The sequence below is a fragment of the Rhinopithecus roxellana genome, chromosome 19, assembly GCF_007565055.1.
Source record: "Rhinopithecus roxellana isolate Shanxi Qingling chromosome 19, ASM756505v1, whole genome shotgun sequence".
Lineage (NCBI taxonomy): Eukaryota > Metazoa > Chordata > Mammalia > Primates > Cercopithecidae > Rhinopithecus > Rhinopithecus roxellana.
Window position 1 is genome coordinate 24,012,142 of NC_044567.1, and position 14,342 is coordinate 24,026,483.

General features: G+C 38.2%; 1 protein-coding gene across 2 annotated transcripts in view; it reads right to left on the minus strand.

Moving 5' to 3' along the window:
* INTS2 (integrator complex subunit 2) overlaps positions 1–14,342 on the minus strand; it is a 73,449-nt gene that overhangs the window by 31,121 nt on the left and 27,986 nt on the right. For both annotated transcript variants that reach the window (XM_010364070.2, XM_030923954.1), the window contains 6 exons: positions 13,706–13,932; positions 10,724–10,849; positions 3,947–4,018; positions 3,748–3,862; positions 1,925–1,993; positions 379–513 (listed from right to left, as the gene is read on the minus strand). In XM_010364070.2, coding sequence (XP_010362372.1) covers positions 379–513; positions 1,925–1,993; positions 3,748–3,862; positions 3,947–4,018; positions 10,724–10,849; positions 13,706–13,932 — 744 coding nt within the window. The remainder of the gene's footprint in view (positions 1–378; positions 514–1,924; positions 1,994–3,747; positions 3,863–3,946; positions 4,019–10,723; positions 10,850–13,705; positions 13,933–14,342) is intronic.

Here is a 14,342-nt window from a genome sequence, read left to right on the forward strand (position 1 = left end):
GGTTGTTCTTTGAAATATAAATGTAGGCCAGGCACAGTGGCTCACATCTGTAATCCCAGCACTTTGGGAGGTCGAGACAGGCATATCACTTGAGGTCAGGAGTTCGACACCAGTCAGCCAATGCAGTGAAACCCTGTCTCTACTAAAAATACAAAAATTAGCTGGGCGTGGTGGCACACAACTGTAGTCCCAGTTACCTGGGAGGCTGAGGCAGGAGAATCGCTTTAACTCAGGAGGCAGAGGTTACAGTGAGCCAAGACTGTACCACTGCACTCCAGCCTGGGTAACTGAGCAAGACTCCACCTCAAAAGAAAATATATATATATATAAATGTAGGGGCATGCTTTTATGTTATTTGTTTTATTTGTAAGGGCATACTTTTATTGACACTTTGTGCTTGGTAAAGGAACGACTCCTGAGAAGCTGGTAAATACAATGAATAGGCAAAAATCCAGTAATGTTGGCACTCAGGTTGCTGGTGACAGGGACCCGAACTGCATGAGCTGTGACAACCTAAAAGGGAAAAATAGTATTAGTAATATAAAGAACTAAATATAAAATTATTTTGAAAGAGAGATAAGTAGACTGTCAACACCTAATATGAGTGTGGTCCCTAAAAATGAATGATGACAATAAATTATTACGTTTTAATTATCTTTGAATGTTGAGGAAACGTACATTTAGGGATTTATATAATTCCCTAATTTTTTGTTTTTAAACACAGATACATACACAGAGGTGTGATAAGGTAAAATAAATAAATAAATAAAAATTTGAAGCATACAATCTGGGCTCAATGACTTTGAAGAAGTCACTTTATCTTCTGAATCTTTTTCACATCTACAAAACAGGACACTACCATACTGCCTCAAAGCATTGTTATGAGGGGGAAAATATTCTTTTTGGAAAAACATCATATGAACTATAAAGCACCACATAAATATACCCAGAAATATTTATTATCAATATGTCATGCATAGGCTCTGTCTTTTAAAGACCCTCCTCAAAGTTGTCTTCCAACTGGTTCAAATTTAAAGACAAAAAATAACTTATGATTCTCCCACATGCTGTGTGACTATTTGTAATTTAGGAGTATGTGTGTGTATGCGTGTTGAGGGTGGGAGGGATAGTAAAATATAGAAATAAAGATATTAATAGCCATAAAAAAGCAACAACTGGCTGGGCACAGTGGCTCACGCTTGTAACCCCAGCACTCTGGGAGGCCGAGGTGGGTGGATCATCTAAGGTCAGGAGTTCAAGACCAGCCTAGCCAACATGGTGAAACCCCATTTCTACTAAAAATACAAAAATTAGCTGGGCGTGGTGGTGGACACCTGTAATCCTAGCTACTTGGGAGGCTGAGGCAGGAGAATTGCTCCAACCCAGGAGGCAGAGGTTGCAGTGAGCTATGATCGTACCACTGTATACTAGCCTGGGTGACAGAGTGAGATAAAAAAGAAATGAAAAAAATCCTTAGGCTTATCCATGGACAAAAGTACTAAGGCTAAAGAAGAACATGTTAAGTATAAGAAATTTAGACTCTAGCCTGTAATCTAGTTAGAAATGAATTTTACAGCCTAAAGGTTTAAATAGGTCTTTATTTTATCTTTCTCTAGACACATTAAAACAATTACCTCTTGAGATGCCCGATCATCAGCATCTAAGAGTATTCTCCTAAGTATCTACTCAGTCTCCAAAAATATATACATTCAAAAGATGCTTTGCTATGTTATGACTAGTTTTAAAAGTGTATTTTAAATGGATTATTTTTAAACAAAGTTTCAATGATGAAATAAATCATCATGAGTGATTAAAAAGAAAAAAGACCATATTACTTTCTTAAGGTAAGTAAGACACACAAGTTTTCTCCCAAAGAATATTGTAAAAGAAAGTTAAGTAAGCACCTAAGAATAAAAAGAAATACCTGCTCAGTAAAAATTTCCTGTGTGAAGATCGTCTTCATCCTGCTCAAGGAGCTTGGCTTAATTACAATCTAAAATTACCAAAAGAATTCCAACAGTATGTAAAAATATATGAAACACAATTTATTCTAGGGAACTTACCTAAAATGGCTGTGATACACATAAATGTTCAAATATTCAAGTACTCTACTCTGTTTTAGAAGTGCCTTCTCAAACCCAACATTAAAGTGTTAATACTCAGAAACAGGACCAATATAAAAAGCACTTAATAAATACTATTAATGGTATTTTCAGTCAGTTCAGGGAAACAGATTATTTACTACATGGAGCTGGGATAGCTGCCCCTCTGTGAGGACAAGAGAAACGTGTGTGTGTGCGTGTGTGTGTGTGTGTGTCTGCATATACACATATATACATACACATATACAGATAGACACACATACACTTTTTGCACATATCACACCATAACCAAAAGAAACTCCAAGTAGATTAAATGTTTAAATGTAAAACATGAAACCACCAAAAAAACTAGAAGAAAATGTAAGTGATCATTTATATAAAGCCAAGAAAGGAAAACATTTCTAAGCATAGGAGCAAAATAGAAACCACAAAAATAACATTTAATATACTACATAAAAATAATAATGATGATAATTTCCACATGGCAAAGTTAAATGGCAAAAAAGATTGGAAAAAGTCCATTATAACATGTTGAACTCTCCACTTTTAAAGATACTATAAGATATGTCACTGATTTAATATTACAGCAGCTTTTCAAGAAAAAAAGTAGGAGTTGGAACACTACCACTTTCATATTACATGTCAACTGTAAAATGAATCCCAATTTCAACATTGGGCAAAATATACATCTGGAAATATATGAAGATGTATGAGGCATAAGGATGTATCTTTCCTTTTGAAACAGTGAAAGAAAAAAACAAATCAAAGTCCCTACAGGAAAATTAGGATACTGATAAGCTTTTTGCAAAAGAAATAAACCAGCCAAAACACATAGATTTTAAATACTAAAGTTTCACTAGTAATCAAAGAAATTCAAACTAGGTGATACCACTGTTCATCAACCAAATTTGCAAAGATTAAAAAAAAAATAGTAATGCTCAGTCATGTGAAAGTTTAGGAAAACAGGAGTTCTTACTCACTACTGGTAACAGTTAATCAAGCTGATACAATCTTTCTAAAAGATAATATGGCGGTACTCTTGAAAAACCTTAACATAGCCATACTTTTTCCTTAGCAATCACCTTCTAGAAATTTATCCTAAGAAAATGATCCAACAGGTGTATGAAGAGATACATGTGAGTGCCTATGTGTGTATTTGCATAAACAAGGATATTCCTCTAAGTGTTATACTGAAACTAGAAAATGTACATGGGAAATAATAAAGGACCCAGTAAGAAGATCAAACAATGGACTGTAACACAATGCAGCCATTAAAAATTATACCGTATTATAATATTTATTGACATGAGTAAATGCTCACCATATATTAGTTTTTTTAAATCACCAAATATATATGTCACTTTAAAGAAAGAACAGACATCAGAATATTAATAGTAGTATACTAGGTATCTCTGAATCATGGAATTATAAGATATCTTTCCCTTTTCTGTGCTTTCCAAGGTTTTTGCATGAGTCTCTATTATTTTAGTAAACAAAGGTTTCAAAATGCATTTTTTTCTAAGCACTCCTGATAAAACTTCTATTAAACAATTAAAATTACTTAAAACAATCTATTTACACAGCAACAAAATGTCCATCTTAGAAACATCTTTCTGTTTTTAGAAAGAAGTTAAAAGAAAATTACCTTCATCCCCAAAGTGGAACAGACCAAGTCAATGATAGCACTAAGCTGGTTGCTGTGGAAGTACATAGCCACCAATAATAGCATCTCCCCAAAAGAAGCAGAGACGCCTGACGTACTGTCAAAACAAAATAGGAAATATGAATTTTCCAAAGAGAGAAGAAGAAAAGCTTTCTCAACTAACTAAATCAAATTATCTTACCTCTCAAAATATGCTTCTTCTTTTATCATCCAACTTAGCCACACCACCATCAGCTGCTCCTGTTCAGGTGTACTACAAAATATACCAGAATGTCACTGGTTTAAATTAGATATTCTAGTATATGAATAAAAAGCATTCTGAAGTTATTTTTGGTAGAAATTATTTTTCCTGCCCTATTTTCAAGTATCAAGTCAAATTAATGGCTTGCTGAATTGGGCCATTAATTTTCATTGAGGTATGAAGTAATTCTAGAGCTCAAGAATGAGGACCTTTGCTTTTTTCATGGAACCCCTCTCTAAGTCTTAGTTGCTGCCTTCACAGGTTGAAAAGGGTAAGCTTCCTCACATTCCTCAGAAAACAAAGGCCCCTTGGGATTAACCTGTTAAACCAACTATACAACAGCTGATACTTATTTCATATAGAAAAAAATCTAGTGTTAACACTTAAGCATCAAAATATCACAAACTGAGTGCCAAACAGTAATAAGCAGTCCATCTTCTGGAAAAATGAAATTTAATTTATAGAAACCTTATGAGTAAATCTCAAAGTTACAGAGAAACAAATGATCACTAATCATGGAAAAAAAGGCAGCCACGGGCTTACCAGATATGAAAAATGGCTATAAAAATACAACGACTTTTTTTTGAGACAATGTCTTGCTCTGTCGCCCAGGCTGGAGTGCAGTGGAACAATCATAGCTCACTATAGCCTCAACCACCCAGGCTCAAGTGATCCTCCCACCGCAGCCTCCCAAGTAGCTGGGACTACAGGCATGCGCCAATGCATTCAGCTAATATTTTTTATTTCTAGTAGAGGAGAGGTCTCGCTATGTTGCCCAGTCTGGTCTTGAACTCTTGAGCTCAAGTGATATTCCTGCCTAAGCCTCCCAAAGTGCTGGCATTATAGAGGCGAGCCAACATGCCTAGCCTAACAATGACTTTTTAAAGGGAATTCCTAAATTTTGAGATGGAGTTTCACTCTTGTTGCTCAGGCTGGAGTACAGTGGTACAATCTCAGCTCACTGCAACCTCCGCCTCCCGGGTACAAGCGATTCTGCCTCAGTCTCCCGAGTAGCTGGGATTACAGGCGTCTGCCACCACATCTGGCTAATTTTTGTATTTTTAGTAGAGATGGGGTTTCACCCAGTTGACCAGGTTGGTCTCGAACCCCTGACTTCAGGTGATCCACCCGCCTCGGCCTCCCAAAGTGCTGCAAATACAGGCCTGAGCCGCCGCACCCAGTCTAAATTTTAATTGGTAAGTACAAGCTGATGTTGACTTCTGCAAATTTTTTCACCAATCTCTTTCTACTTCAGTGCAGTAAAAATAGATGCAAAAAAAGCAAATGAAAAGTATGCTGCTTCTATTACCAAAAGCTAAGAAAATAAAAAAGGTCATCTCAACTATACCTAAACCATATAACAATAAAGTGTTATGTAGTAGAAAGATGACAGCCTTTGCAGCCTGCCACACCTGAATGAGAATCCCATCTCTGCTAATTACTGGTAGTGTGATCTTGAAGAAGAAACACAAATAATCTTTCTTCTTCTTTTTCACTATAGCTCTAAAATGTTAAGAACTTCTTTTTTTTTTTTTTTTTTTCAGAAGAAGTTTTGGTCTTGTTGCCCAGGCTGGAGTGCAATGACACGATCTCGGATCCTTGCAACCTCCACCTCCCGCATTCAAAAGATTCTTCTGCCTCAGCATCCCGAGTAGCTGGGATTACAGGCACCCACCACCACACTCGGCGAATTTTTTATATTTTTAGTAGAGACGGGGTTTCACCATGTTGGCCAGGCTGGTCTCAAATTCCTGACCTTTAGGCGATTCACCCACCATGGCCTCCCAAAGTGCTGGGATTACAGGCGTGAGCCACTGTGCCTGGCCTATCTTAAGAACTTTTAAATATCTTTGTAAACATTAGTTCTTCTATCTATAAGTTATGGACAAAAATACCTTATGAGGCTGGGCAAAGTGGCTCTCGCCTGTAATCCCAGCAATTTGGGAGGCCAAGGTAGGAGGATAGCTTGAGCCCAGGAGTTCAAGACCAGCCTGAGCAACAAAGTGAGATCCCATCTCTACAAAAGAATTTAAAAATTAGACAGGCATGGTGGTGCATGTTTGTAGTCCCAGCTACAAGGGAGGCTGAGATGGGAGAATCTCTTGAGCCCAAGAGGCCGAGGTTGCGGCGAGCCCTGATCGTGCCGTGCCACTAGACTCCAGCCGGCACAACAAAGCAAGATCCTATCTAAAAAAAAAAAAAAAAAAAAAAAAAAAAAAAAAATACTTTATAAGAGTAATGAGGATTTGAGATAATGTTTAGAAAGTACTTCAAGTAAAAGGAAAAGAAAGAATTCATGTACCTAATTTTACACCATCCTGAAACTCCATTAAAACTCCATTAAGGTTTTCTTAAAAGGCATAAACACATAAGATATTGAGGAGAGACAACACCACAAAATACTGGAAGCTAGAGAACATATAGATAAGTGGAAACTGACTTAGCAGACCTGAGGAAGCAAAATGTTAAACTGATAGAAGAGAAAACCCATCCATTTTACACCACAGAATTCCCAAAGGGCTCAAGCTACTCCAGGCAGTTCTGGGACCGAGAGTGAAGACAGACAAAAATTAAGTGGCTGACATTCTATATAAGTAGTAGGACTCCAAATCACCTCCTGCATTCTGCACAACTAGAAGAATACCCTTCCCTCAGTAGAGAGAAAACTGGAGATTTATTGTCTGGAGGTGGTAAAATCATGCATCTGAAATAAGGGAAACCAGGTATATCTGTAGCACCATTCTGAAAGTAGCAGAATTAAGTAAATGATTATACTGCAGGCTGATACCTACCAACACTTAACCCTTACTCTTTAACTTTATTTATGGGTTTCTGTATAGGCCTTCCCTCTCCAGGCCAGACAATAATCTTTAGAACTCTGATCAGACCAAGAGTTTCCCAAAGACCCACTTATGAGTCTTTTAGAACCTCTCATATTAGAGGTTCTAATATGCTTTTTCATTTCCTAGTCTTAAACATGAACAATCGGCCAGGCGCGGTGGCTCACACCTGTAATCCCAGCACTTTGGGAGGCCAAGGCAGGCAGATCACCTGAGGTCAGCAGTTCAAGACCAGCCTGACCAACATGGAGAAATCCCATCTCTACTAAAAATAACTTAGCTGGGCGTGGTAGCATATGTCTATAATCTTAGCTGGGTGTGGTAGCGTATGCCTATAATCCCAGCTACTTAGCTGGGCGTGGTAGCGTATGCCTATAACTTAGCTGGGCGTGGTAGCGTATGCCTATAAAAACTTAGCTGGGCGTGGTAGCGTATGCCTATAATCCCAGCTACTCGGGAGGCTGACGCGGGAGAATCACTTGAACCCAGGAGGCAGAGGTTGCGGTAAGCTGAGATCACGCCATTGCACTCCAGTCTGGCAGCCTGGGCAACAAGAGTGAAACTCCATCTCACAATATATATTATATATATATGTGTGTGTGTGTGAACAATATATATATATATATATGTGAACAAAATATGTGTGTATACATATATATGTGAACAATCAATAAATACTGGCTGGGTGCAGTGGCTCACACCTGTAGTTGTAGCACTTTGGGAGGCAAAGGCAGGAGGATCACCTTAGGCCAGGAGTTCAAGATCAGCCTGGGCAACAAAAGTGAGACCCCATCCCTACAAAAAACTTTTAAAAATAAGCCAGGTGTGGTGGCCCACACTAGCCACTTGGGAGTCTGAGGTAGGAGGACCCGTTGAGCCCAGAAGTTCAAAGCTGTAATCAGTTATGATTGTACCACTGCATTTGCCCTGGGCAACAGAGAGAGACCCATCTCTAAATAAATAAATAAAACGAAAGTTAAAATAATAAGAAATATTAAGTATCTGAGAAAAGCATCTAACTTAAAAAATAGAGACCAAAAAAAGGCAGGGAAAAAAGCAACCTAGAGAAAGAAGCAATACAAATAATAAAATATCTTCAAAATCAGTATGACTAATATCAAAGAAATTATGCTATCATGAACCAATAGATACTATAAAGAAGAAATATTCAGAAAGCCAAAAAAAAGTGCTCTTAGAAATTAAAGACTGAGTAGGAATTGAAGATAAAGTTAAAGACAAATCCTAAAAGGTAGAAGGATTTCTTTTTTTTTTTTTAAGCTCTTTCACCCAGGCTGTAGTGCTATGGCACAATCATAGCTCACTGTAACCTTGAACTCCTGGGTTCAAGTGATCCTTCTGCTTCAACCTCCCAAATAGCTGGGACTAAGGCATGTCCCACTACCCCTGGAGAATTTTTTTTTTTTTTAAAGACAGTGTCTTGCTATGTTGCCCAGGCTAGTCTCAAACTCATGGCCTGAAACAATCCTCCCACCTCAGCCTCTCAAAGCACTGGGTTTACAGGTGTGAGCTACTGCACCTGGCCTTAAAATGAGCAAGTTATTTTTAGAGTGCTGAACAGGTTCTAAAATTCTATTGTGGTGGTGGTTGCATAATTATATACACTAAAAACCACTCAATTGTACACTCTAAGTGGGTAAATCTTATGATATGTAAATTACATCTCAATAAAGCTGTTTTCTAAAAAGTAGAACAAGATGAGGGGAAGGAAAAGAGGAAAGGATAAGAAAATACGACAATCATTTCAAATTCCAAATAAAAGGAGGTTTTAGACAGAGAACATGCAAGAAGAAAACATTACCAACAAATTAATTCAGGAAACTTTTCTAGAATTGAGGGACATGAGTTTCCAGGTTCAGAGTGCTTACTGAATGCCTAGGACAATAGTCAAAAAGAGACTCAGACTAAGGCATGTCAACCAGAAATTTCAAAACCCTAGAGATAAAAAGCTAACCCTACAAGTTTCCATATTAAAAACAAATAGGCCACACAAAGGACCAGGAATCAGAATGTCAGACTTCCTGACAACCCTAGAAGTTAGAAGACAAAGAAGCAACACCTTCAAAGTCCTGAAAGGAAATTATTCCCAAGTAAGAATTCCATACCCCATCAAACTATCAATCAGATGTTAAAGTAGGACAAAGATATTTTCAGAAATATCCAGTCTCAAAAAGAATTTACTTCACACATACCCATTCAGAAGCAGCAAAATGGTCAGGCACAGTGGCTGATGCCTGTAATCCCAGCACTGTGGGAAGCTGAGGCAGGTGGATCACCTGAGGTCAGGAGTTCAAGACCAGCCTGGCCAACATAGTGAAACCCCGTCTCTACTAAAAATACAAAAATTAGCTGGGAATGGTGGTGGTTGCCTGTAATCCCAGATACTTGGGAGGCTAAAACAGGAGAATCACTTGAACCTGAGTGGCAGAGGTTGCAGTGAGCCGAGATCATGCCATTGTACTCCAGTTGCACGAAAAGAGCGAAACTCATCTCAAAAAAAAAAAAAAAAGCAGTAGCAGCAAAATGAGGAAGCAATGAAAAAAGATGATGACATGATCACAGCTCAAACAAATGAAAGGACAGGTTTTCTTTATAATTTTTTTTTTTTAAACGAAGACAGGAGTCTCACTATGTTGCCCAGGCTGGCCTCAAACTTGTAGCCTCAAGCAATCCTCCTGCCTCAACCTCCCGAGTAGCTGGGACTACAGATGTGAGCCACCATGCCCAGCTAAGATGATGACATAAGATATAAGAAACAGGAGATCCAACAAAAGGAAAAGGAGAGACGAAGCAAGTCTCCAAAATGATGGTGAAGGTCAATCCCAGGATGACAGCTTTGTACTAACAGGTTTAGCTGGTAACCATTCCAGACCAAAATGCTCCTGAAGAAATCTCCTCAAGAAGATGAAACTCATAGACTATCTAATGAGTCAAAACATCTGGACAGAAGATTTAGGCTGGCAGAGAGTTTGAGGTTACATGAAAGGGACATATAACACCAAGAAAGTTAAAAGCAAAAAACAAAAACACAGGATAAATGTTAATCAAAAAAAAAAAAAAAACTTTTACAAGGCAGTAAAAAATAATCATATACTACATGGTTGAGTTCTCAGCGCTTATATAATCGTAACAACTATATATTGATCTAATCTAAATTATTATAACTATACTAGGAGAATGAGAGGATAGGAAGGATATGTATGGATGTGTTTAGGACAGGGAGAAAAAAGAGAACTAATTTCTCATCTTTCATACTAGGAACTCAATAAAAAACACCTAAAAGCAAAAATCAAGGGGTATCAAATACAAACATGTTATTATAGATGTAGCAGTAAAACACAAAATAAACAGTTAAAAGAACTGAAAGACACTGCCTCTAAGAAAGGTGAAATAGGAAGGAGAGAAGGAAGGAAGGACTGCTATTACCTTAACAAATCTTGAAGAACTATTTTGACTCCTTTAAACAATGTACATATAAAAGTTTAATAAAAGATAAATAAAATGAATCAGATGTTACTGATATCCTTATATTAAAAAAACACAAATAACCTGGACCCAGTGGCGTGTACCTGTAGTCCCAGCTACTTGGGAGGCTGAGTCAGGAGGATTACTTGAGGCCAGGAGTTCAAGGCTGCAGTGCGCTATGATCACACCCCTGAATAGCCACTGTACTCCAGCCTGGGCAACAAAGCAAGACCCCTTCTCTTAAAAATTGAAAAAAAAAAAAAAACAAAACAAAACTACAACTGTCCATGCCTAGACCAGCTTTTGTAGAAAGCTCTTATCTGATGCTACACAATTTTATTGAGTAAATAAAACTAAACCTTAAGAAAATGGAGCAACTGATATAGTTGGGTACCTGACAAGTGTAGAAAAGGCCAGTAGCATACAAAAGGAAAGTGAAACAAAGCGAACCCCAGCTGGCGTAGCAGGAGGACGGCTCGTCATCAACTGCAATAATTGCTCAGCTTCTTCTTCAGTTGGTCTAAAAAGAAATACATCATTAGGCTTTACATTTTTAGTTGGGATGAAGAATAAAAAGTCAATTTTTAACCTTTTAGATACAAATTTTAAACTTCAAAATGATACCCTGCTATTTATAAAATCTTCAACATCTCAAGTTGTCAAACGCAAAACTGTTGAGAAATTACAACTACAGTGTTTTACTATAGACACAAATACAGGTAGGTCCTCACTTTGCCCTGTGTCATAAAAATGACCACGCAAGCTGAAATCATGCAACACGATCTTAATAATCAACGGTGAAAAGGATGATTGTACTGTAGCCTTTAAAATTTTTCTCAAAACATTAAAAACTCTGTTTATTATAATGCATGAGGAATTTTTTTTTTTGAGACAAGGTCTTGCTCTGTCACCCAGGCTGGAGTGTAGTGGCAGGATCAGAGCTCACTTCAGCTTTGACCTCCCAGGCTCAGGTAATCCTCCCATGTCAGAGTCTCATGTAGCTGGGACCACAGGTACGCGCCACCATGCCCAGCTTATTTTTTTTTGGTAGAGACACGGTTTTGCCATGTTCCCCAGGTTGGTCTCAGACTCCTGGGATTAAAAAATCCACTTCCCACCTCCCTTGGTCTCCTAAAATGCTGAGATTACAGGTGTGAGTCACTGCACCCAGCCAGAAATTTTTTTTTTAAATAGTAAAACTAATATTTTTATAGTACTCTAATTGAAAATATTAGAAACATTAGGAATTAAAGTGTCTTCTTTCTCTTTTTTTTCTTTTGAGACTGAGTCTCACCCTGCCGCCAAGGCTGGAGTGCAGTGGCACGATCTCGGCGCACTGCAACCTCCACCTCCTGAGTTCAAGCAATTCTCCTACCTCAGACTCCTGAGTAGCTGGGACTACAGGCACATGCCACCATTCCCAGCTAATTTTTGTATTTTTAGTAGAGAGAGGGTTTCACCATGTTGAACAGGTTGGCCTGCAACTCCTGACCTCACTGATCCCCAAGCCTCGGCCTCCCAGAATGCTGGGATTATAGGCGTGAGCTACCGTGCCCGGCCTTAAAGTTTTTTATTTCTTCGTAAAGACTTTATCAAGAGTAGTTTAAACAGCCTTTGCCTCCTTTCTTTTTTTTTTTTTTTTCTTCATGTTTTTTGTTTTTGTAGAGACAGAGTTTCACTTTTGTTGCCCAGGCCACACTGCAATGGTACAATCTCGGCTCACCACAAGCTCTGCCTCCTGGGTTCAAGTGATTCTCCTGCCTCAGCCTCCCAAGTAGTTGGGATTACAGGCATGCGCCACAACGCCCAGCTAATTGTTGTATTTTTAGTAGAGATGGGGTTTCTCCATATTGGTCAGGCTGGTCTCGAACTCCTGACCTCAGGTGATCTGCCCGCCTCAGCCCCCCAAAGTGCTAGGATTACAGGTGTGAGCCACCATGCCCAGCCTATACTTTCATCTTTACTTGCCAATTGCCTCTTCCAATTATCTGTTTTTGGAATATAATGTTCCAAAAACTGTTTCCATGTTTTGGAACATGAGTTTATTATGGAGAGAAAGGAAGCAATACAGGTTGAGTAACCCCAATCCAAAAAATCCAAAATCTGAAACACCCCCAAACTCCGAAACATTCTGAGCACCAACAATGAGGTAATGAGCTCAAAGGAAATGCTCATTGGAGCACTAAGGATTTTGAATTTCTGAAACAGGGATGCTAAACCAGTAAATGTAATATAAACATTCCAAAATCCAAAAAGTTCTAAAATCCCAAACACTTCTGGTCTCAAGCATTTCAGATACAGGATATTCAACCTTTACAACTACTTCCTCTGCTATATGTACACGAATCAAATAACAGGTGTGCAGTAACCAGTTACCAACAAACTTTGAAAGAAGTGAGGCCACTGGTCACTAATCATGATGTACATCTGTTATTTACTTAGTGGTATGTGGCCTGAGGAGCTCACAATCCCTATACTTTATAAAATTATTTGGTTAATGTATCATGGCAACTGAAATGTCAATTGTGTTGAGAGACCAGCATGATTTAAATAAACTGGGGTAACTGAAACTCATGCATATTGGACACATGCAAATGAAGACTATATGTACAATTATTAAGAATATTATTCAAAAGGATTTTGTATGGTGACTAAATAAGAAACATTGTACTGGCCATGCATAGTGGCTTATGCCTGTAATCCCAGCACTTTGGGAGGCTGAGACAGGTGGATCACCTGAGGTAAGGAGTTCGAGATAAGCCTGGCCAACATGGTGAAACCCCGTCTCTACTAAAAATACAAAAAAAATTTTTTTTAAATTAGCCGGGTGTGGTGAGGCAGGAAATTGCTTGAATCCAGGAGGCAGAGGTTGCAGTGAGCCAAGATTGCGCCACTGCACTCCAGCCTGGGTGACAGACGGAGATTCCATCTCAAAAAAAAGAAGAAAACAATGTACTTATTAATCACATCATATTAATTTTAAACAATTTATGATATCAACTGTAAAAGGAAACAAAGGAGAGATTTACTTCAACTAGTCAATGTTAAAAGATCACTCACAGATCATTCACTATAATTTTGTCAAGCTGTGTTGAAATCATAGGTTTTTTTAAACTATGATTGGAAACTGATAAACTGCTCTGGCTCCTCCCATATTTATTTATATAGCTCTGTTTACAATCAGAACAAAACAGATGAATACATCTCTACTAGGAATTCTTGGCCTTAGGATTTCATTCTTCTTATAGGCCAGCCCACTACCTGAGTCCAACAGAAAACTTGAATCCTCTGAATAAAAGGCCTTTGGTTCACTTTCTTGAGAATAGGAACAAGAAAGTAAAATGACAAAAAGGTAAAATATCAAACTATTGAATACTTGAGTCCAGCGATCCCCATCAAAGCACAGTACAGACGTAAGAGTGCACTGGCTTTCACAACATGCTCTTCTTTCAGCCCCGAATACACAGACACATTGGGCTCCATGTCCACATCAGCTTCTTCCACAATTCGGGTGCTTCTTACTGTGGGAAGAATGCCCATCAACTCCAGAAGAAGCTGCCTTCTCATCTGCCAAAGGACAGAACTGCTGGTCTCTCTTTTTCTCTGTAAGAAATATGGATCACAAAAGGAAGAAAGCATGAAGCATTTACTAAACTAAAAGGGAGCTAAAACACAGCTCCCCACTTAAACACTTTGAAATTGGCCTATTTGAGGAGATTGTCATGACTACAGAATCTCATTTTAACCAATCAAGCAAACTCAAAATCCACTAGTTTGTCTGAAGAATGAATATTCACCCTAATTTGGATTGGTTGCAGAGGAAAGACTAAATTAGTGACAATTTGAATTGTGGAATATTATTTAAATGGTACTTTCAAATACATAAAGACTAACAAAGTGATATGTGGTATAGGAGAAAATGCTCAGATTTTGAAGATGTAAGTCCTTGGGGTTTAAATGCCAGCTCTACTATTAGATGATTATATATCTTTAGATACATTGGTTAACCTCTC